This window comes from Typopeltis vanoorti, chromosome 6, assembly GCF_054136105.1.
Source record: "Typopeltis vanoorti isolate ZY-2024b chromosome 6, IOZ_Tvanoo_1.0, whole genome shotgun sequence".
In the NCBI taxonomy this organism is placed as follows: Eukaryota; Metazoa; Arthropoda; class Arachnida; order Uropygi; family Thelyphonidae; genus Typopeltis; species Typopeltis vanoorti.
The window spans coordinates 80714521-80740676 of record NC_143554.1 but is presented as its reverse complement, the minus strand read 5'-3'; the positions used below and the strand labels follow the sequence as shown (position 1 = coordinate 80740676).

The 26156-nt window shown below is 33.6% G+C and overlaps 1 protein-coding gene across 1 annotated transcript in view; it reads right to left on the bottom strand.

Annotated features, from left to right (window-relative positions):
* LOC150105629 (endochitinase-like) overlaps positions 1 to 22453 on the bottom strand; it is a 70436-nt gene extending 47983 nt beyond the window's left edge. The window contains exons 1-2 of the mRNA XM_090394955.1: positions 22312 to 22453; positions 1086 to 1204 (exon numbers count right to left, since the gene is read on the bottom strand). Coding sequence (XP_090251081.1) covers positions 1086 to 1170 — 85 coding nt within the window. The 5' untranslated portion in view covers positions 1171 to 1204; positions 22312 to 22453. The remainder of the gene's footprint in view (positions 1 to 1085; positions 1205 to 22311) is intronic.
* Between the last annotated feature and the right edge of the window lie 3703 nt (positions 22454 to 26156).

Here is a 26156-nt window from a genome sequence, read left to right as displayed (position 1 = left end):
TCAGCTGGCGTTAGTTAGCGGATTCCCCCCCCCCCCCCATTCTCAAACGAAAGCGTGACAATTTACGAATGAGCTTTTTTTTCTCACTAGTTCTCTTAAATATACTATTTGCAAAATCCTGTCCTGATGGAAACTGGGCCTTAAACACAATAATTTGCATCTGGATATGCGCATACTCAGTCGGGAAAGTGAAAAATGGCTTTAGAATCTACTGAAAGTGTTACCAACTTTTATGAATTCATGGCACTTTTTTTATTTTTTTATTTTTGTAAACTAATTTTTTTTCTCCACAAAATAAACTGTCCTATCCAGAGAGCACATGCGATTAACAGATATAATATGCTCTTCTCATTATATTAGTTTCTATGAAGCAGTCCTAAACATTATCTGCAGGCTATACTGGAGTGTATCAACAATAATAATATCAAAAAAATATTATTTTTGAAATTGGACAGGATACAAGATACTCTATTGCACAATCATTTCTTATATTCGCCATGATGCCTATTATATACTTCCCCAAACAGGCAAAAATAATACAGTATTTTTAAATGACAAAATGCTTGTGTGTGTGTCATAATCTGGTTGACCGAGTGGTTAGCGTATCCGCTCGCCAGCCAAGAGGCTGCTGGTTTTGAATCCCGAATCTAGCGTAGACATGGATGTTTGTGACCCAAGTATAGATGCATTCTCCCGATGTGGACTGGGTCACCATGGGAGTAGTAGACCTAAACCTCCCTCAATGGGAGAGGCCTTCACCCTGCAGTGGGGGTAGAAAAATAGGCTGTTCATCATCATATCATAATCAGAAAAAGAAAGAAACGTAGAAGTAGAACTACAAGGACAGTTTTTCTAATATTACACAAAGCCGTTCCCTATTTACGTTATCATAACAGGTAAAATAACTTATAGTACAAACTACTTTTTCTCAATGAATGGCTAAATTTTATGACAACTGACAAAAAAAAAAAACTTTTGATGCAGATTAAGGAAATCAAATATCGTCACGATTTCTGATATGATACTTTAAGCATAAACAAGCATTATACTTGAAAATAAAATGCTACAATCAAAGAAATACTTACTATTGGCAATGTCCTCTTCAACAGGAAGAACTCGTCCATACGCAGAAAGAGCAGAAAAACAAACGCAGAATAATACGATCTTCATGTTGACTTCTAGTCGAAATGATGTTAGAAACTTCCTAGGGAACATAAAATTAAATTGGAATCTTTCTGGCTTGGGGGCGAATATACAAGTACAAAGTTTCAGTACCTTAGTGAAATAAAATGTGCTTTACTTGCTAAGAATCTTTTATAGATAAACTTGTTCCGTCCTTCTTCTTTATTTTCTCTTTCGGCTCCTTAAATGTTCCAACTTCCGTGATATTTAAACGTTTTGGAGCGAAAGTTATCGCATTTCCGGTTAGTTCCATCGTCATTTAAGTTGTGGGAATCCTATCTATTTCCCTTCGTTTTGTCAATACAAGTTAAGATAGTGCGAAAAAAAGATGGGGAAGGGGGGAAGAGAAGGAAGTCCCTTTCATTAGCATGTAATTACAATAACGGATGCGATAAAGTCATTTGGATCGCTTCTATTATGAACACATCTACCATATTAAAAAGATTTGGAATATTGGGGAAATAAAAATTTTACGTTCGTTGCATTTACTGGGTGCATATTTATCGTATTTTTTCCCGAAGATTGACACATCGCACGACTTCTTAATGATAAAACCCTTCTGTTATCTACGTGTAGTATTAATTGTCAATTGTGTATTTGTACAGCGGCATAAAGAAGGTGTGCTGAAGCACCTCGCAACAGTGAAACTAATGTCGTAATAGAAGATTGGTTAAGCATATTGAAAGAATCAACTAATTCAAACTTACTAAAAAAATATAAATAAAAAATAGCAGCGGAAATGATGTAAACAAAGAGAAGTTTGCGGTAGACAATGAAAGATGAGGTATTTCTTACTAAACTTTGAATTTGATAAGATATGTCCCAATACGTGCAATCTTTTAACCACAGATTCAATGCACCTTTTCTTTCTCTATCCAATCAGGTACTTCTATTTGTGATTCGGATAGAATACAGCAGATGATTGTTACCTAATTTTCAAACAGTTATGAATTGGGAAACTAAGTATGTTTAATCAGACTTATCTAAAACACTTAAAGATAAAGTTAGCAGTAGTCTTTTTTCTCCTCCCCCCCCCCCTCCTCTCACTTGTTTGTTTAACAATCTCTTTCATAAGCGTTCTTAGTCACAATTTCTTGATTTCCGCGAAGGAAGCAAAAATCTATATAGAAGATAATATACAGAGAAATGAGTCGTAAGCTGTCATAACATTGATATTTATTGAGCATCACGATCTTGCTTATTATATAAGAACCTTTATTTATTTTGATTCTCTGTTTTTATTGGGGATGAATAGAGATAGCGTTTTGGGAGGAATTCTTTGCATTTATTAGGCCTGCAAGGTTAGACTTAAAAGTCTCGGCATTATAAAGCACTTCTTTAGGACTACCTCAAGCCTATTCTGGAGTCATTTTATCGCCGACTTGTCCATTTAAAGAACCAAACCAAAAATTAGCCAATATCGAATTGGGGAAATATTTTTAAGATAATATTTCCAGCAGTGATCAGTATTTTCACACAAAAACTCCACCGATTATTATATGTCCCTTTTTTTCTAACCATCGAAATTAATATATATAAGTATTCACGTATTAATGAGCTTCCCTGACCAACCGTAGTACTTTTTTTCCAGCATTTTTTTTTCAGTTCACATGTATGGGGTAACTAAGAATTTTGTTACCCCACCTCTCACAACAAGTCATAGTTTCTCTTCCCCCCACACACTCCATAACTGAGCGTGTTTGTTGGACATTCTTAGCTCTCAGGTTCCTACAGATTTCTCAGTATGATACGTCACTGATATACACCCTTCTGATCACGTTTTTTTCTAATATATTTTTAAGCGTACAATTTATGTTGGTCATTTGCCTACAGTAAAATCATCAGTTCTATACGGAACTAGGTACTATAAGAAGATAACTCATTATTTATCTTAGATATCAAGTGATCTACTTACCATTTGCGGTACAGACGCAACCGGAGAACTGTTTAGGCCCAAGTTTATTGTTCGAATCACTGAAGGTCACGCTGAATTTTCAGTGAATTTAGCTACACTTTTTAGCGCTACAGGTAACTTTCTTCGTATAAATTGCACTTGGTAGATGTAACTGCTTCCAAAAAGAGGAGAGCACCAAGAATTTCATATGAAAAAACGGCTCTTAAAGACAATAAATTCTCTAAAGAATAAAAAGAGAAAAGAGCACCAAATAATGCTGTGTTCTTTCCTTATTTGTTAATTATTGTTCTTGGAAACTCCGTCCATCCTGCAAAAAATTTTTCTTTCTGTCAGTCTCCAGCTTTTATAACTTTGATTATTATATGTCCCTTATACTAGCATAAAAAAAGCTAGATATTAGGGGAATATCAATCTTCCTTATCTGAATCTACATGACAACCGTTGTTTTTCGCTTCTGATTGCTTCTTATTCGGTATCTGGTTTTTTGTTTTGTTGTTTACATAGTTTCGATACCTCATTTGAAAACCTTCCTGTTTTATGATCGTCTTCCTCCTTTATTTAGCTAGACTTCCGCGTACTGTATGGGAATTTCTCTAATTGCCTTTTTAATTTAAAGATTTATATTAAACAGTCGTAGGGAGGAGCTAGGAATTTTGCTGGCCTTTTGTAAGGATTCTCGAAATTCTTTATAGGAAATTTCTCATCCAAGAACGAACGTATATATATATAAAAATAACCAAACCGGATCTTGTTTTATTCAGAATCCAATCTGCAATAGCTGATAGCGTAATTGCATAAGAAAAATCGATGAATTATAAAATTTCTCGGAATATTATGAATGCTGTTCGATAAAATAAGTTTGAATTTACCTTTTTGTAGGTCGCTGGGATTGTCTCTTCAAAGGAAAGATTCTGTGTTCGAGTAAGACTGGAGAATATTCTACATTATATAAGTATGGTTTCAAGGAATTTTTAAATTTATTATTTTAATTACCGTGTTATGAATTACACACACACACATGGCTGCCTATGTGCAACATATCTAAATATAATATATCCTCTTACGCCTTTTTTTATTCTCCGAAAGGAGAGAGCTCCTTTAGTTCTAATTAATTTTCAGAAATAGTTGGCAGCCAGTCTCCATTTTTAGCAGTTACCGATAGCTTCGTTCATGGCCACCCATGATTCAAAAAGCATCGAGCAAGAGCATGAAAGATAATTGCTGTCATCTTAGGATTGTAAACCTTAACTTGTACTGTTGTAGGAAATGTGGCTGTACTGTCGATTTTTCTCAATTTCGGGGATTAAAATCCTAGTTTCCGGATTTTTTAACCCCGATTTTTTTTTTTTTTTTATTTCAGCTGGTTCTTCAGTTATTATAATTGGTTCCTCTAGTTAGCTACCAGCAATGATCTTACTGCTTTCTTTTAGAGCAGTGGTGTCTAACCTTTCCTCTTATTCGCTATTAAATTTCTTAATAAAATTAAATAATAATATTCGCTTTTTTATTTCTAAGGATTTTGTAAATTTTTTACGCAGAATTTTTTATTTTATTTACAAACGGACATTTGAGACACTCTAAGTCTAATTTGCCAACTCTTGGCCTTTTCGCCACAGGTGGCTAATGGTGATGGGGGTTGGACACCAGCCGCCCTTCCACTCAGATACGTGTATATCTGTAAAATATACCCCCTTTCAAAATACATATGTTGGGATATTCAGCACCATTTGTAATCACTGACATCGTTAATGATGGGTTTGAATAGAAATAGTTAGCGTTTTATTGAGCTACGAAGAATGGAGAATGAACACACACACACACGAGCGCGCGCGAAAAAAGCAGAGACTTAAATAAGACTTTTGTTTCAATTAACTGCATTATAAAACTTTGTTTTCTGTTTATTTATTTATTTCCCTATTGTTTTTACAGAATGTTAACTGTTCCTCATCAAAACCTTTGTGCTAATCTATGATCGCTCTAGTATATGTGTGTGTTATTGTAATAAGACCGCCCTAAATGGATGGATTAAAAGATAGGGAGGACCGAATGAGTGTGGTCCACACTTAAAATGGATCTAGCTCTATTATTATTATTCCCATTTCGAAAGTATATTCTACGTTGCTATAAAAAAATTGGTATACATGGTGTCATCCTGTCTCGCTCTACTTTATTTATACCCATTTTATTATTTTTGAATTGGATGTTTGCCGTATCACCTAAGTAAATATCTTGAAGGATTTTCCTGTAAACTAATGATCTGTCTCTCCTGTGTATTTAGAATTCATTTTCTTGTTGCATTTTCATCAGCAATGAATTCCCTACAGAAAGCAGTCTGATATTTACAGTGAAACAAGTCTGAAGGTAGTCTGTTGTATAGACGTGCTAATTCGGTTTACGAGGAAGTTCAAGGTGGTTTAGCCAGTCTCACACGCAGGCAGAATTTCGCACCAAGCAAAACAAAATAAACTAACTGGATGGGGAAAAAAATTAAGACATATTAGCTTTGTAGACTTAGTTGTATCGAAAGAAACAAAAATAAAAAAAAAAGACCATTAAATAGTAATTTTAAAGAGAGCGCCTTACTTAGCAACATACTCAATCGTGTGTTCTGACCAAATGTAGGAAATCTTTAAATGAAGGATGCTAATCTGTGATCATGGAGAAATAGTTTTCTGTAAAACAGAACTCGCAGCTAAGACATGCATATATAAATAAGTTTAAAATTCAGATGTATCAAATCTAGAATGGGATAAGTAAGAAAGAAGTGAATTGATGGAAACCCGTTGTGATTTACGTCTATTAAAAAAAAAAAGGTGTATAATTCGGTGACAGTCCAACAGTATGTTACTTGTGCTCGTTCCAATGAAACCCCCCTCTTAATTGGTTTTATAATGTAGAGATATTTTGTTTTTCTATTTCCGTTTGCAGTGGTTTCATTTATTCTAAAAATAAGACATTTATTTCCTATCGAAACAAACCATCGTCCCTGTACTAATGAAATGGTAAGATCGAGCGCTATGTGCAGGGAAGGATTCATGGAGTCCAGAAAGATTCCACTGACCGTTCCCCCTCTCCCCATCCCCTGCGTAGATATACATTATCCATATCCGAGATAAAATATATACGACACCGATTTATCCCTGCCAGATTTGGTAGATTACGTCAGAGTACTGAATTATTCTCAACACTAATAGTTTATGATATAAAATATTCCTTAGAAAAATCCTTATCTAAACCTCTAATAATAATAACAATAATAATCCACAGTTATTTGATAGGCTAAGGTTCATGGCCTGCTTCAGCACTCATAGATGGCGCTACGATAACACCAATACTGTCGGTGTATGTAGCAAATAACAAAAGATTATTTTCACGTTAAAATTGACTTATTTTTTTTGAATGTTTTTGCTGTACAACGAAAGTGAAGTGTTGAACTTGAACAATGTGAATGACTATTCTGGAATAACCACTTTTTTTTATTTATATGACCTTTTCAGGTCAGTACAGAAAAGTAATGGCTTGCTGTCACATCTAGGAAACACGCTTGTTGCATAGAACTTCTTACGAAACATGACACTTTATATACGTTGCATGCCAGAATAATTAAGAAAGAAACTCATTACTGCTACCAGTAGTTACTAAAATTTTTCTCGTATGGAAAAATAAACGAATTTAATAAAAGCTAAAATTCATGGAAAACTATAAATGTTTTCACCGTCCGCATTCACTGTATAATAGCAATTAACATTTAATAAAAATCAAAGCATAAAAGTTAATATATACGTAATACTTATATTCCATAAATATGTCTTTTTCCTAGCTTTGCCTAGGCAATTTTAGTAATCAAAGTTTTAACTTTTAATTCAACACGAACATCATATACTTTATATTCGCGTTATTATTTGATATTATATTATAAAGATTATTTTCACAGTAAAATTGAACAAAGAATGTCTTCACATTCTTTGTTCAATTTTAACATGAAAATAATATTTTATTATTTGTTACAGACACCGACTGTATAGATGTTATCGTAGCGCCATCTATGACTGCTGAGCGATATAAAAGTACTTTCGTTCAAAGTTTTGTTATTATTCTGATTATTTTCATACCTCCAGAAAAGCAAAATACTCATCATCGGAGGTCTCACTGTCACACATACAGTTAATCTCGTGCCTTAAATATATTCAACGTCGTCGCATTTACCACGCTCTCCAGCTATGCATTCCAATCACCGATGAAAAAAAAAAAAAAAACTGGCTGCTTTTTCTCTTATTCACATTCTCCATATATTTCCAGGGATGATCTCTCATTCTTTCCTGTTTTCCTCACGTTAAAAAAAACATGTGATGCCTCTTCCACATTAATCTGGCAATAATCTCTTAGCAACTTATATGTCTCAATCATATCCTCCTTCCTCGTGCTATCCGCCAGTCTTTGTAAATCGCATATCTTCATACTCAACAGTTCAAAAACCACTTTAGTCAATCGGCTCTGTACCCTTTCCAATATCTCTTCATCCTTTTGAAAACCAGGTGACCAAATCTGTGTACAGTAATCCATATGCGGCCTGATCAAAACAAACATTATACAACAGAACCATAACTTCTTTACTTCTACACGTCAGTGTTCTTCGCATGATTACCCCAGTTCGTTGTACTATCTTCGCAATTTTAACAGTGCGTTCCCGAAATTTTAGATCCTTGTCCACAATCGCACCTAGATCCATCATCTCTTTCACCTCTTTTAGGAAATTTCCACCATATATACTCTGCATCCCCACTTTGCTTCCCAATTTTAAAACCCTACACTTTTGCTATATTAATTAGTAATCCCACTCACGTGCCAATTCACACAGGACAGTGCATTCAAGTCCTCGTGCAAAGCCACAACACCCGATCTACTCCTCATAATTCTCCCCAACTTTGCGCATATTCGCCATTGAAACCTGTCCCAATATTATAAGTTAAACAGCAACGGATCCAAAACAGACCCTTAGGACACACCACTAGTGACTTTGCTCTTCTGGAATCGCTCTTTCATAAACAACTTGCTGATACCTATCAGACAGCCAATTTCTAATCCAGCGCATTAATCTACAATCTAATTCCATCCGTTCCAGTTTAAAATCTAAATATATACTACTGTGTAAGCATCACCCTTATCGAATGCATTTGTCACCTTTTATAAAAAAAGTAAACAGTAGACTGGTAAAACACGATCTGATTTAGAGAAACCATGCTAACCATCAAAGAGTATTTTATTGTTGTCAATCTAATTTTGAATCTAGTAAAAAAGTAACTTCTCTAATACTTTAACCATAACTACAGACGCTAAGACTGGCCTATAATTCAAAGCCTTAGTCTTATGAAGTGTAACAATTTTGCCCTCTTTACATTAACTTGAGAAATTGGATTCGATCATCTGATGAAATGACCTAATCCCTTGATTCTCGTGTTTTCTTTATTTACTGCAGGTAGTTGTCTCCAAGAAACTCCAGAAATTCATTCTCTTTGCTCCCGATTGTCGTTTCTTCATCCCAGTCTATATTACCGTAATTAAAGTCACCTATAATGATCATTTTTTTTTGTTCACCATGCTAATTTTCCTTCAATTATTATACATTATATTATAAATGTACTAGAGCCAAAGATTCACCGAAAGTTTTAATAACAATGATTATCACAATCTCCATAGAATTCACGCACTCCAACATGGAAAGTCTACTTTGCTAGCATTATTATTATACAAACACTTGCTGGAATCAAGACTCAAAGGAACGATTTTTTCTATTAACTCTAAAATATGAAACAATTTTATTTTGAATTATGTACAAGCCACTGGAAATAAGGCATAATTCTTAAACCTGTCTGCAACTTATAAATCTGTATATATAATGAATCGTATTAGTAACATTTGGCTTTAGTACTTTTTCAGAAGTTCATAGCCCGCTTAAACTATGGAGTAATTTTAATTACATTCGAAAGTAGACATTTCATAGTATCGCAAGTTATACTTTGCTATATCCATGTGATACTATAAATCTTTTTGTAACTGAAATGCATTTTTACACACTATTATTATACTGTCTTTTTAATCGTTTTTTTCTCGTATTCTTAAAGCATTTTAATCGTATTGATATTTATTATAATATATTAAGAAATATAAGCTCCTACATGAACGACATAGTAGAAATGTTTCTTATCACTATACCTAATTAATTTAAGTCTGAACTCATTTTGTAGAAATAACATTCCAGAAAGAAATCAGGTGGAATCATGGGATGCTAGTTGAAGATATGGTGATAAGCTTTCTTATTCAGTAATTACAGTGTATTTATTGTTAATCGAGTGCTCTGTTACCCGGTGTAATTGTGATTGTTAATCTAGAAAATTAGTTTTAGAAAATATAATTGCTGAATTTATAAAATGTACGTAACTTTTTTCGGAAGTTGTTTTAATAACCATTGCTGTGAAGTTTATAATCTTAACTTCACATTGCGTTTATATATTATAATTTAATATTGAATCCATTTTTGAACTATTGCTCTATATCGTATAGGTAAATGCTTAAACGTCCGTGATCCAATAAGAACGTTGACTACGCATCTTCGTAGAACCTTGAACTGACATGTTCCATCATGTCAGTTCTTCACTATTTAAGTGGCGAGTTGTATTCAGAGCCGACAGGATTATAATTAGAAGGAAGAGCGCTTTTAGAGAGAATTGTCCAGGTTAGTAGTGCGTTTTTTTAAACTTTTCGCAGTATATCTTAATATATAATTGTCTTCTTGTAGTTACTTAGACTAGTATAATTCAACTGAACTTTTTAAAAATTGTTTGTGGGCAATTATTGTTGGTTATTATTATTATTTGTTTAAACGCATGTTTTTTTTTTTAGTATATTTGGAATATGAACTAAATATTTTAGACATCGATTATATGATTACAAAACATTTTATACAACTTCCGATAAATTAAAAAGAAAAATTGCAAAATTTATAACGTTAAGGTTACGTATTTATCAAGCACTATAATTATATTATATTAATTATTTTTATAAATTAAGAGATTTTACATATTGTGTATTAATTCTACATATTATGTTCATTTAATGTGTAGGTCAGAACGATTGCAGTTTTTTTTTAAAATTTAATTTGATTAATTTGTTTATCGAAGTAAATATAACATTTATTCAAGGGCATGAACAGATTTGTGTGTGTGTGGTGTATATTAGATGTTGGTTGAGACTTCCAGGTTTATGTTAGAATCTACATCGCTCAATAGTAATGCGCAACCTAATAGGTTATCTTATTTCCACAATTTTCTTTCCGATGTTAATTACGTACGATTTATAACCAAGATAGTGTGCATACCGTAGGTGTGCGTGAGGGGGGGGGGATAGAAATGCAGGAAATACGCCTAGGTGATTTGTTATCTTTCCGTTATTCACGCATGTCAACTTTACTATAAGCGGCCCGTTTGCTTTTACTCTCGCTATGCCAAAATCATCTGGTGCAAATTTACATAACAGAACTAACGGTTTTTGCTTTCGACCGCGATGAATTATCTTTGACATTTCGGAATACCCAGTGCTGTCGTGACGACGATAATTGCGGAAGGAAATACGAAAGGGTGGAAATAATGATTTCTGCTGTTCGTGTTCAAAATTACGATTTGTTGCAGGTTTTTCTGTGTTTTAGAGGAACGCCATTTATAATCGGATGAATTTTACAGTTTCTGGGAATAAAAGATTTATATTTATTAACATATTTATAAAAAGAATTGTGTATATATAGTTCTAAAAGTACTTTTGCTCACGTTTATTTTATACATAAGTAACAATAGGCATTATTTTGGACACCATATCTTTAGGCATGCTGTGATTATGATATCCGAAAATGGCTAGTGTAATAATTTGTGCTTCGGTAGGATATTAATAGATCGAGATCCAACTGCGAAATCCAGAAAATATTTCTCGATTTCGCAGTTGGCTAAAAAATGAACTTCGTTTCTGTCCAGTCTGAACAGATATATCACGTTTGATAGTGCCTTTAATATCTCTGCATGTTATTTATTATTATTACGTGATTCCTCCAAGGATGGACTTATTCGCTTATATGACATTATTTGTTAACAAATCTGGTTCTATGGGCAATATATATATTGTGGAAGAACCCATTTTTAATCGCAATATTCTTCACTTGCCTGTGGACCAATTCGTAAGTGTAAAAACATGTTTCCTATTTGAAGGGATATTTTGGGACATAAATATTTAACACACAGCATACACTATACATTTTTTGGAAATTTCATAGTCTAAATGGGAAAGGTTTGTTCACGAGGAATGGGTATTATTGAATATATCTTTTTTTTATGTTGAATCACTTCTAAATAATGAATTATCCAGTTGGCGAAGAATGTTGCAACCTGGTCCTACACACAAAGATGGCATCACCCTGCATTATTGTTTGAGTAATGGAAACTAGCCTTCCCCCATTTTTTGGAGACTGACAGGTCTTCAATTTGTAATGCCATTTGCTTGAATAAATATCTTAGAAAAATATCGATGTAAGTTAAAAGACTGCGGTAAAAGTAAGAACATAAAAAGAAAGAAACGCAATCCAGAAAATAATACTTAAAAAAGATAACTAATCTCTTATTTTTAAAATATTTTTATAGAAAATAACAAAATTACACTAACAAACGTGCCTCAAAACCACGTTGTACGCCTGAGGGTTAGAGCTCAGGCTCACAAAGTGCAGTAAAATAATGGGAACCGAAACATAATAAAAGATATTTAAAAAAAAAGAAATTTTTGGAGCACATCATTCTTTTAGATGAATAACAGTCATGTTATCATGAAGGAATTTGATCAAAATTCCAGTCACTTTGGAAACTTCTTTGAAAGAATGATGCCAAGATTCACGAATACGCTTAAAGATCTTCAGTGGTTCCAGGAATGAGACCATCATAGATCCTCTTCCAGCATTCTAGCAATGATCTGGAGAATGAGAGGAATATTGAAGTGCAATCATTGCATTTCATTCATTGTGTGAGCAAATGAAAGATTCCTCAGCCAGTTGAGATCCAGTAGTGCATGCAGTTACATACTCTTATGGTACCACTGACTATCGAAACCTGTTGTTTGTGCACTCTACTCCCAGTTGCGGAAGTTTTGATACGATTTCTACAACCGACTTCTAGGTGGTAGTTTTGCCATCTCGAAATCAGGTTTGCAGTTATGAATGTCCGTACGATTGAAAAACTCCGTCAGATGATTTTTGCCGAACACTAAACATCACTATATAATGATAAAAGACTACATTCACGTTATGAAACAGCAGTTTAACATTCTCAACGTTGCAGGTTGTCATACGTTGTTCTTTGAAATATTTTATTATAACTGCTGTTTTCCCCAAGTATGGGATGTGAAGTAATGTCTATTTAATAATTTAAATTAATGATCGTGAATATTAAGTCTTCGTTTCATCATCTGCTCTTCCTCTTGAGCCTTACCAGCTATTTGGGGGACCGACTTTTCGAGTCCTTTCCTCTTCACTTACTTCCTTTTTTCTCTGGGCTAATTCCATACTCTATTGTAAAAAACCCCACACCTCCATGTTTTATTTCGAAAGTGGCAAAATATAATACAGTACTACAAGGCAATTATTCAGTTTATTCTTTATATATTAAAAAGTATTCTTTATTTAAAAAAAAATGACAACACCGGACTTTTCATTCAGCCTGAAGTTTTCCCAGAAAAACCTTTGGAAAAACCATTTGGCTTTTTTCACTTCTAAGCATTTAAAACGAAAAAGAAAATGTTATCTGTTTACACAATTTCAAGATTTTAGGTAAGTGGAAATGTCTGGATTTCGATATCTTATCTGTTGAGAGTAAACAATTAAAATTTGATCGATCAAATATGAATATTGGATAACGTAAAATCAGGGCACTATTTTAAATGAATAAGTAAATAAAATAAGCCACTAGATGTTCAATATATAATATGGGAAAATGCAATTAAAATAGCAAATTAGTCAGACTTACAAAGTCTGATTAATTTCCTGTATAATTTCCCCTTTTCTTCCTTTGCAGGTTGAAACATTTCTTGACGCCCAATTTCCAGTGAATTACTTTTTATTTTCTTTATAATTATTTTTTCATTTTCGCTTCGAAATACTTTCGTAAAATTATTTTACATAATTTTCTCTCATTAACTTTAATATTACTCATCTTTATCGGAATGCCTTTTAGCCCAGTTCTTGAGTCAAATTCGAAGGAAATTTTATATGCCTTAATAAGGAAAAGCTGCTTTTTCCCCCCTCTTATTACTAACGCGGATATATTTTATGCCAAGGCAGTAATAAAGTCAGGGAAATTGAAAACTGACAATTGGAAACTGAAAAAAAAAAAAAAAATCATTAATATCCCAAGAAACAGAATAATCAGGTTATTAAATTACGTTCTTGATGACTGATGTTCAGAATTATAATAATAATAAAACTAGACGCAGATCTCCGGCTTAGTCTGCTTTTATTATCTGCTTAAACGTCCAATGTAGATACATGCATGTACAGGAATTCTAACTTTTGTTTAGACAGAAATCAAGTTACGTTTTTATCTCAAACCGATTTCCAGAACTGCCGACAGCAGAGATTATTTTGACGAGGAGTTATCTTTTTTTTTTTTTTCTTTCCTATATCTGATTTGTTTTAGTCGTTTACTTAAGCCTAAGGACAACATTTCGAGAAAAATTTTCCTATTAGCAATATCTATAAACGAATTCTTGTTTTCTATCGTTCCCTCCCCCCCCCCCCCCCCATATTAATGCTTTATCATCTACGCGACGATTGAGGAAGAAGTAACTACGACTACATTATTTATTTATTTATTTTTTTTTTGTTGATCCACGTCTATTTTACAGGATAAGCTCATGAGGTGCATCGATCTATTTGTTTGAACGGGTTTTCTGTTTGGAAAGCTCGCTCTGCATCAAATTTTACAGTAAAAAGCAACGATACATAGTTTGGCAGAATGCTTCCACTTCAAAATAATACAATTAACCTAACACGAAAAAATGGAATATATTTTCCATGGTGCCGCTTAATATCTTAAAATGTTTTCCCACTTTTACTTTAGTACTTCTGGTTGGTTTTGGCATGTCGCCAACTGGGTGAATTCTGCCTAGACAAGACTACACGGTAGAAAAAAGAATACAAAGCGAAAATTATTGTATATGACAAAAATGAAACACTTTTAATGTAATTGCTAGTCCTAAAGATATCAATAATAAATACACATAAAGATGTTTGGTTAACCTCAATAGGCATGCATTTTTGTTTGTGATCGCAATTACGATAGGTTGTTGAACCCAGGTGTACCGCAAATGGCTACAAATTTGATATTTTAAATGTACAATGCATTAAAGATTTCTGCCCCCCCCCCAACTATATGTTCCTATCTCTTTCCTTGTAATTACGTATGTTCTTCTGGTCTTTGCCTGTCTTAGGTCTTTCCAAACAAAAGGCGTCGTCGATACCAAGTGAGTTTTTGATATCAGCCATATCAAAAGAAAGGTGTTTGCACTACAGACTTATTAGCTTCCACACAATATATTATTTTGTGGCATTATTCTGCACATTTTTATTTAAACTGAATGAGATAGTAACTATATATACATGTATGATACATAACTGGCAGTGGTCGGCGGTAGATGGCGTTGGTGTAGTGTGGAGACGGAGTTGTAGAGCAGGTTCCCTCTCTGGAGGTGTCAAATAATAATAACAGTTGCTGCTTGTGTCAGGCTTAGATTTATTTCCAAAAAAGTATTTTAAAATATTCAAATATGAATTCTGTTCTTTCATTAACGTAATCTTTTTTTTATTTAATTTGTATTATTTATGTAACAGAACCAAATCGAATTGTTGCACACGCATCCCTTCGCAGAAATATGGGTTTTCAATATCTCTACGTTATCGTGCTTTTTTTTTTTTTTTTTTTTTTTTTTTACATGGATCATTTGAGTAACCATGCAAGCCTTTCACCTGCATTAACCTGGAGACGTGATATTTCCGGGACTACATCTCCATGAATGAAGAAAGTGTCGTTCCGGAAATAAATTCCTCGCCTAGCCCTCCGAAACGGAAATGGTTATTCAGTCCTATAGCTGAGCTATTTAGTGCAGGCGTGAGAATTTCCACGATTTAGACATTGAAATTCGCACAGATAAATATAAATAGGGATTTACTGTGTGAACACAAGGCATAAAGATTACATGCATAGTTGTATTCAGTTTTTTTATTTTATTTTATTTTTTTGAGACAACGGTGTAATTTCCACGTGTGAAATTCTCATAAGGGTGGGAGAGGAACATGCAGTGTTCTACAAATGTGATATCTGGCTAAAGGGAAAAGTTCACCGACCCTTTTAAACTTTCCTTGTCTGAGAGTGTGATGTGTTTTCTGAATGATTTGTTCGAGTTATAAGTATGCGAACGTTCCACATTTAATACTAGCAATCAACTCTAGCAAAATATAAGCGAGACATTAATTACTGATGCAAAACGGGTTGTGTGTGTGTGTACACAAGTATACGATTTTATTGAACATCGGAATTTTTTTAAATTTTATCTAAATTAAAATGGTATTTAATTTATTTACAGATGAGTGTATAACTTTATGAAATAACTTGTTTCAGATTTACGACTGAAACCATTAAAGGTTAAGATCTCTTATGTCTGTTAATCGCGTGTGTTTCTCAGGCTAATTTGCTGGATGAATAACTCTAATTTCCGAGAAAAAATCCCCATCACCTCCCTACTAGACCGGCTAACTTCCCTACTATTGAAAAACATCCTTAAAGACTCTCGCATCCTAAATGGAATCTGAACCTAGGTCTTTCCAACCCAAATCAATAGTAATATTTCTGACTGAGCTATGGAGACTCTTTGAGATAGGATTTCGTAAATTTCCTTAATCCAGCTAATTTTTTTTTTGCTAAGGTTATTGAATGAAAAAAAAAAGTTTCACCGTATGTATTTGAATTATTACATTAACAAACCACTGTTGAAATTAAGTTAATTGGAACTACCGTATATCGTCTTACTCCAGATGTAAAATCCAAAACTTTGAATTCGGCAATGGAAAACATCGTCTAGTTACGATGTACTATGTAGTTTATGTTGAACGTATGTACTGTGCTCTAAATAAGCTTTGGTATGTTATACCGATAGTATATTAATATATTTTGTACATAAATATTTACATTCAGTACGGCAAGCATGTATTTTTTTTTCCCATTTAAATCCTGATGAAGCCTTACTGGTAATAATCACATGAATTACAGTATTCGAAACCAAAGAATTCAATTATATTAAAGGAGGTCACTTTATACGCGGGCATATATGGTACTAACGAAATTAAGATCTTGTGGTGCAAGAAATCGAATTTAAAATCATGTATCAAAATTCTTCACAACTTTTCGTCTTAATTTAAATTTTATTTATGTTATTATTATTTGCCCTCATTCCATAAATTGCCACAAACAGAGTGCAATATTAGTTTTATCTTGAAGTATTATTCATCTTTAATTCAACTGGTAAAGATTTATTTTATTTATTCCAAAAAAGAAAAGTATTGCTTATTGGTACTAACAAAAGTATCTCTACAATACTTGATAATTCAGGCAGAATAATTTTATTAGATATTCAATTTCTTAAGAATCAGTGCTTTTTTCTTTTCTTTGTGGATTCGACGATTATTCCCCCCCCTTTTTTTTTTAAAAAAAAGGGTCAAAAGTTTTTTAAGATTTATAATGAATATTTTTAGAATTGCGAAGTTTTACTGGTTTATCAGAAACGGATTACTATTTAACACAATAAAATTTTACTGAAATATCAACCTGTTAGTAACACAACTACTACTCCATTCGGCAAAGTTCTAGATGCTTATTTATTTCTTACAAAACAATACTCCTCTCATACGATTCTGAAAAGAATATGGCTCGCGGATTAAAGCTGAAATCCTCGATCACCAAAGAAACTCTTAGTAGTCTTAACTAGAGTTTAGGATTATGACTACTCTGTTTAAAATATCAGTCATATGTTCAAATATCTAAATCTATTGAATTTAGATATCTTTACTGTTTTCTTTCAGTGGTTGCTTCTCCCCCCCCCCTTCTTATTTTCTTCTGATCCATAGTAGTTCTTCACCTGGGTCTGTATTACCGTTTTTGATAAAATCACCCTCGAAAGAAGAATATCCATTACATATGAAATAACACAAGTAATGTCTCTACTTGATATTCACCGTACAATTAGTTCGATATCAGAATTTTCATTACGGCCTTTTCGCAGACCAATTTACAATTCATGATTCCTTAGTGTTATTTACAGTTAATTACTGTCGATAAAAATCAATAAGAAAATAAAGTTCCAAACACAAACAACTCGCCAATTATTTATAATCATTTATCGGAAAACTTTAAAAAACTAAAACTTTATTTAAAACACTTTTAAAATAAGTTTTTAAATATTATTTAAAATTATTTTTATTTACGTTTATTTAAAATAACTCATTTAAAATAATCTGAACTTCAAAACGTTAATTTACTAGATCGTAAGCCCTTGGCAACCCTCTTATATTTGATCATTGTCTCTCTACTACATCTTGGCAACAATGTCTCCACAAATACTGTGAAATATTTTCCTAACATTTATATCCTGGTCTGTTTTCAGAATGTGAGTATTTATAAGGATCTAGATATTGCGATGGCCTCTGTTAGAGAACTTCGGGGAGAGCTCTGGGACCTTTCAGTGTTATTTATATAGCAACCATTTTTATTCAGGAACCAAAGGGAAGCGTTGGTTACGACCTTCGCTCAATAAAAACAGTTTGGTTCAATATATGCAACAAGTTCTTGTGGAAGATCTGCAAGATTCCGAACACCTACTCCATCACGATCGGGTTAAGAGTGGTTGCAGACAGACCTCTGACCTTGAGGCTGAATTCATCATCTTGTTGGTATTGCTTCAGACGTTTGTTACTTGTCTTTAAACATTTTTCAAAAGAAACACTGTCAGATGCATTTTGAAGAACAACGCACCACGTTCTCTTCGATTGTCAAAAAATCTCGATTCGATTCTCGTCATGACTTGAGGAATCTTTGTTGTGGAGTTTACTGATAACCAAATGTTGTTTGGGAGTTTTTATAACTACAAGTCTGGACATTGTTCGTTAAGCGGTTTAAATTGACCAAATAATTAATATTGAATAAATACCATAAATCAATATATCAATAAAAATTGGTGTATAACAATAATTACAATTTATATCCTCCACTATTTTTTATTTGCTACTTTCTTACTGAAATCATTAACCTGCCATATTTCATGATAAGCCGACATTTTTTTTTTTCATGTAAAAACCATCGTAGCAAATAAACAGACCGTAAGAAGATTAGCGCTCGAATAAGTACATTAACAAAGCGTGATTAATATCCTGAGGGAGAGATTATAATCACTGCATAAAAAAAAAAAAAAAAAAAAAAAACTATACCGAGTCACTCCCTCAGTAAATTGCTCAAAATCTTGCAAATAACGTGATAGGCTAGCAAAATGTTCGGCGAATTCCGAAAGCTAAATTCTGAATGGTATTCCCGTTCTAGTTTACCAAAGTTCACATCGGTTTCCATCATGTTCGTTTGCAGTATGATAAAATATTTATAAAATATTTTGATAAAATGTTTATCAGATTACTCTGATAAATATTTTATATTAAAACATATATCGGATTTATTCCTGGACCATAAGACAGTTCTAAAATATAAAGCTCTTCCTAACTGTTCCACTTCTACAGTACATCTGTGTTATTTCAGAACTGTAGTGCAATTATTTTCCACGCTCATATTACACTTAAGTTCCACGGAAAAAAAAAAAAAAACGACTAACCTCACTTTAATTATATTCCTTTTTCCTAATTTAAAATAATGAAAACTTAAATTTGCTTTTCTAAACAAATTTAATTAAAATTTAACAGCATATTATATGAAATTAATTATTTTATAATGCGAGCAATTATAAAATTGACATACAGTATTACGAAGATTTTTTAAGCAATTGATTTAAAAAGAGACAAACCAAATAATTGTCTAAATTTTTTTAAACATTTTTAGATATCTGCATGAGAGGGCGCTTCTTTCGTTGTTTACTGATAACCAAACGATTTTGTATTTGTGAGTTTTTATGACTGAGTCTGACTTTGTTCGTTAAATGGTTTTAAATTTATTAAATAATTAATATTTAATAAATGACATAACACGATATAAAATACAAAAGCGATACAATATTTGCTTCATTAAAAGGGGAAAAAAAAGGCAAGAACGTAAGTAATTTTTATGGGACATAAGTATGAATGCAACTTGATAATTAAAAAGACAATAATTGGCTAGTTAACCCTAACTTAATTCTATAGTTTTTTTCTGATAAACATATCATTTCGCTGTGATGACTATATTATAAATTTCTGACCGGCCATATATAAGCAATTGACCTGTCATTTTATTGACAGGTTATAAGTTGGTTAACGTAACAATTCATACAGTGTTCTCCAATAATGATTAAGAGTATATTTATCGTTATATTTACATATTTTACTCTCATATATAAAGAAAATATTTTTCACACTTTTTAGGGGAGGGAAGAAGAGCAAAATTAGTTATTTTCAGCAGATTAGCAGTTTGAAAAACATCGAAATTTATTAGTGTTGACATGGCTTGCAAAGGTGTTTTTTATTTATTATTTATTTATTTTTAAATTTCAGATCTATTATTAGAGATATGATCCAACGAAACGCGACTTCTTGGATATCTTGTTACCATTCAAGATATCCAAATTATAAGTTTCGGACATGGCGTTTGCACGTTCGTTCATTTGTGTGTGTGAATGGCAGATGCGTGTGGCATTTCCATGAATTATGTAAACCAACGCTGCCAGTGATTCTCTACATGCATTAAACATAAGTGAAAATGCTATCACTTATGTTTCACGTGTCTTCCTTTGGACTCTTTAACAAAAAAAAAAAAAAAAAAAAAAAAACTATAGCACGAGATCCCAGTCGGTCGCTGGATTGCCGGTATTTGTTGCAACTCTCCCCCCCCCCCCTTCGCTGGCGTGTTGCTCGTACTTATGTATATTTTATGAACCTTCCTAATTCATTCGGCATGGACAATGGCCTTTGCTTGAAAAGACTTGGATTTGAAACCTGTCTGTGACACAACGACACTTTCTAATTATTGTTTATTTTTCATCTCGCCAAACAGGTAAACCCGCCTGAAGAATATACGCAATTAACAGTTGCTAATAATTAATCTTAGTTGCTTATCCCATAATTCAAAACAATGCAATCCAATTTAATTATCGTTTACGTTCTGTACTTGACTCTGTTCTTGTCATTTTACCTAAGTCATACGTAATTCACTTCAAGACCCATCAATAGATCATTGAACCTACCGTTATTAAGCATTGTTTGGCAAAATGCCAAGGTTAGTTTATATTGAGCAGTTGTACTCGATTTTGTATCCAGGTAAATCTGCATCTTTTGTTAGTCCAGTAAAATGTTATTGGCTCTGATTAAAATATATAAAAAAAAAATTAAAAAAAATATTAAAAAAAATCATCGCACTCTGCAAGTTATAATTATAAAAAGACAAAATCAGCATTACTGATTGCCTATCTTGCAATTTTGTCTACTAAATATGATTTTTATAAGACTATTAAGAGCAACACCTCCATAGCGCAATTGTAAGAACGATACCTGATCTGGGTTTGAATGTCCTCTTTCACATTTGATTGGTTTGTTTAGAATTATGGTTGAAGCAACTAAGATTATGATGCTAGTACATTATACTTCCTAATTGCGTCGTTTTTCTGGAGACGGTTAGCCTGTTTAGAAGGATGAAAAATCCAAGTTTCCACCTATGCACAGTATAAGACCAGCAAACTCACTTTCTTTCAAAGATCCTTTATAAAGCGGTTCTTCGAATCTTAAACAGGATTCAAATCCAGGTCTTTCCAACCATTTTCCCTCGAGGAAAATGGTCTTCCGCCTCCTTATGAGAGAGCGGATACTTCTCCTGCACCCATCTATAGGAGAAGACAGCGTCTTATCTCTACAAAACAGAAAATTCGTAGAATATACACACAATTGGCAGCTAGTAATTTTGCCTTATGCCTCGGTGTAATGTTAAACAGCAACTGTAAAGTCACGTGGTTTTGTTTTGAAAAGCTCTAAAACGTATGGTAATAATTCGTGTATGTATTAATGGAATAATTTAATATATCTTCATGACAGAGTAATTTCGCTATGTATCGTTTGCGATACATAGCGAAACTACTGTATCGAGTTCAAATCTTGTCTGTCGTTGGAGGAATTTTTTTATGTTTTTTTATTAGGAAAGGCTGAGTTAATCTTTCTTCTGCCCTAAATAGGAAAACCAGTGCGTTAATGACGCCATGACAGATTATGAGCATAAGATTTCGACTATCATATCTCAAAGTAACGTTCAGGAACTAATTTGGCTATAACCGACGTGAATGAGAGGATGATGAAATAACAAATTATAGCTTCCAGACTCCTACTCTTTATGAAAAGATCGTTTTAAATTTCCATTGCTCACTCCATTGATTCTTAGCACTTTCTATAAATCCTTCAAGTATGTTTGGAGAGAGTGGAAGCGGGGGAGGGGGATCTCTCTCTCTCTCTCCATTGAGTGCTGGACCCTATACGATATTTAATGAAAAAAAATTAAAGTTCTATAATTGTGTATTTCTCAATTTGTTCTACTTAGTTTATAGCGCAAACGAACTGGAAGATATAACTATGTTAAAATTGTCAAACATTTTCGTCGTCCAGAGGATTTAATAAAAACTTTTTTTTTTTTTTTTGGTGGGGGGGTTACAGCGTCTCTTTTTAAGAATACGTTAATTACACCCAGGTAGATAATATATTGGGCTATAATATATTTACAGAAACCAAGTTTTACATTTGTCGTACAAAGAAAGACGGGAAAAATAGGTATAATGAGGAAATTTAAAGACTAGGTCGCAGGAATAAAATTTCTCGCGAATGCATTACCGGAAGAAGTTCAATACCCATAGTAGTACTCCGTCAAGAAACAGCACACTTAAACTCAAGTATCAAAATTACATCTTACCTGGAATGCTCCGCCGGCCACCTTTTAATTCGAAGTTGTCAGGAATGGTATTCCTTTCTGTCCATCTCCTCCATGACTTTTAATCTGTAGAGCACATGGGCAGGGCTTAAAAACATCGCGGGGGGTTCACTTTAGCAATAACTCATCAATATCTGTTTATCACGAAAGCGAAATAATATCGCTCTTTCGAGTGGGTTTCCTAGTAGCAGATCGCGTCACAATTATCGGAACGACGCCACGAACGCGTGCTACAAGCTGGATAGCGTGTCGAGAAACGGCTTCTGAATGAACCGTGATAGAAAAGGGGAAAAAAATCGGAAAAAAAAAAAGGAAGGAAGGAACAGAAAAAAACAGCCCTGGATGTTTTTTAAGATGTTTTTATGTTTAATCATGTGATGATCTGATATTCTGGATCACGTTCCATTGGATCACTCTTCAACGAAAAGTGCAGCGTTCCTTGGGAAATTTAAACTTCTCCTAAGGGCGAGATAAACATGTAAGTGGTGACAAGCTTTAATAACTTCCGGAGATTTTTATCTCGGGAGTTGATTTATCATTTCATTCACATACAAGCGCTCTTCTTTCTGCTGACATTACTTCTTCCACTTGATAAATGGCAGATTGTAATCATTAGCTTTTTATTTAGTGCTGTTAAGCATATCACGCCCTTGGATTTTTTTCCGTTTTTTAAAAATTTTTTTTTTAGGATTTGCATCCTTAAGGAGTTACATAAGTTTTTGAAATGCATGGTCTATTCCCCCTGTTTAATTAAAAGCACTTTGAAACTCTAGAGCCAGAGTGACTTGAAACCACATTTTTATTTTTATAACGACTATATGAGAAATGAACGTAAAAGTCGTTGATAATGTTTGATCACAATTAATTAATTGCAGAATTTTTCCTTTTGTTTTCAAAATACAGCATAACAAGTCTTACTGCTACAAAACAGGATATAATAAGACGAAATTAATTCTCCTATGAATTTTACATTTCTTCTCAATCTGTTTCTAGCGCTGCACATCTAAAGGGTGTTAACTGCTTAGAATTCCATTCATTCTTTATGAAATTTCCCCTCTTTAACCAACAGTCAAAAAATTTGGAAAATGTTGGTCGCCGGCCGACTTTTTGACCTTAGGATATTGGAAATTCTACTTCAATGAATAGTATCAAAGCCAATGCAGCCAGCTAAACAAAAAGTGTTATGCGTGTTTATTTTTCATACTGATACCAACCAAACAGAAAATGTACGGTATACTAATACAGTTGGTTAGCACTCAGATACATGCTTTTTTTTTCTTTTTTCTTTTCTGTTAGTTGAGTGGTAATAGGGAGGTTATCTAATTTCGTATGTTGCATTTAGGCGTAACTCAGTTGCAGAGACACCTTTGCTTTAAGTTTCTGCTTCATTCGCGCCCTAAATCAAGATCCCAGTATCTTAGCACAGTCCTTGTTCGCCGAGTGGTTAGCGTATCCGCTCTCAACTAACTGGCTGCGGGTTCGAAACTCGCTGTGAGCGTGAATGTTTGTAAACATCTTTAGGTGAGAGCTGAATTTCATCGCAAGGTGCGAGATCACCTCCCTGCTTATTTGGAGGCCTGAAGTGGCTTGAAAAAGTTTCATGGTTGGTCATGGTCTCTAGAGCAGCATTTCTAGACTATGTAAAAATAAGTAAAAAGACAAAAAAGTATAAAATTAATATATATATATATATATATATATATATATATATATATATATATATATATATATATATATGAGAGAGAGAGAGAGCTTAATCCACCCACGCTACGATTTACTATACGTTTAAAACCTTTCGTGTGGTGGGACCACATTAAAAAAAAATAAAAAAATAAAAAAAAACGATCCTGAAATAGTCCGTGCGGTTAGCCTAGTGGCTGTGCGCTTCGCAACCATATGACTGGGGAAGGAGTGTCCAAGGGTCGATTTCCGTTTTATAGACCGGCCTATATATTAATTCTGTATAGAGAATGTTAGTCCAGCTCTGTGAGACAGAAGTTTCAGTCTTATACAGGTCTCCCTCCATGATGCTGCTCCACTGACCTACCGTAAGAATTCCTGAATTCTGTTCAAACGCTAGCAACAACTAACAGCTACAACCTCTAACTCTTCAATATATATATATAGTAGGTGTGTAAAATGGTAGTTCTTATTACCCGAAGTTCTTGTATTTATGACTTCCCTTGAACAGTTTAGTAATTTTTTTGACCGATTTATCTCTTTTTTTTTTTTTTTAAAGGATGGATAATGAACTGTCTGAGGCCGACGTGGTTGGCCATGTTTATGATTGTCCTACTAACTCTTTGTGGAAAAGGGCATCTGCAACCTATCACTTCTTCCTGCAGGAGGCTTCACTCCCAGTGAGGTAGGGGAATGATCTAATATGACGTCTCCTAATACATATGTGGATAAGGAAAAAATATCTGAGTTGCTGATGGAAAAACATTACCGTCGATTATCAGAAGTGCCAAGGTTTCATTTTTTAAATTTTTTTTTTATTTTAAAACTTCGGTTAAAATGTCATTTTATTTCATAATAAATGTTTTCTTTCCTGGCGAGATTCGAACGCAGGCCGCATTGATCTGCAGCCTGTGCCTAGTTATTTGTTAACTGATCCGAGCTCTCAAATTGTTTTATCTGTCGAGTGAAACTAAAGAAAACCGACTGTTTTTTTTCTTTCCCAGAAATAGTGCCTGAGAAAGACCTATGAAATTCTCTTAGCAGAAAAGAAACCTAAAGGTTTGAACTCGGTTCTTTTTCCATGTCAGGTGACGTTTTGGGGATCCACTCAACTGCAAAAGCACGTTTAAGAACAATTGAAATGAATAAAGTAAATGAGTCTAAATATTAAAAGAATGGCCTATTTAACAGCACTTAAATAATTACACTTAATTACACTCATAGAAGCTTCGATTATTTCCAGAGTTTGTTCGCAACAGTCACTTAGTAACAAAATATTTATAGCTGTTTATGGTATATTTTTGGGTGTCTACGATACGAAAGTGTTTATAACTGTTTATGTTTCTGCTTCCCGGTGTCTCAGAGACTAAAATGTTTACAAATGTTTTGTGGCATGCTCTCAATCTCCTACTACTCTGTTGGCGTCACGAAGGTGGAGAGTCACACACAAAACAGGAAAACCTGTCATAGGTAGACTTCGTGTCGAACTTTCAGCTGGTGAGGCACTTATTTATGTACTTCGGCGAAATGCTGGCCGCTTTAGTACGGCAACCGAGAAAGAGTTTTCCCTCGCGTTTTGTCACGCAACTGATAGTACTTTGTGGAAAAATCGAAGTTCATTCACAACGGCGAAAGAGAAAGATACAGATGCAGCCTCTTGTTACTAAATTGCGATGAATTATTTTTAGAAGCAGTGATTTGCGATATTCGAAGCGTTCGTTAAAGAGAAATACACCTCTCGTTTAAACATTTGCCAACATCATTTGCTATTTCTAGGAAGAATCCCGAGACGCACGCCTAGCAACGCATAAACTAAAGATAATACAACTCCATTGTTAAGGTATACGCAAAACCCGGACGTCACCTTTCGTTGAACTGCATAAAAATTTCCAGCAGTAAATCCTGTTCTTCGTAAAATATTTAAGGAAAAGAAAAGTTATTAAAACTTGCAGCTTGAATCCATATCGAACGACATTTATCTGTAGAAATACTGACCTACTTCAGGAGCTTTGCGAGAGAGAGAGGGGGGGGTTACATTTATTTAAGTTACTTTTTGTGTGATGCTGCATACATTGTGATACCAAAGTTTTTATTATGATTATTTATACTCTGCGCAAAAGTGAAATCAAACTAATTTGTATTTTATA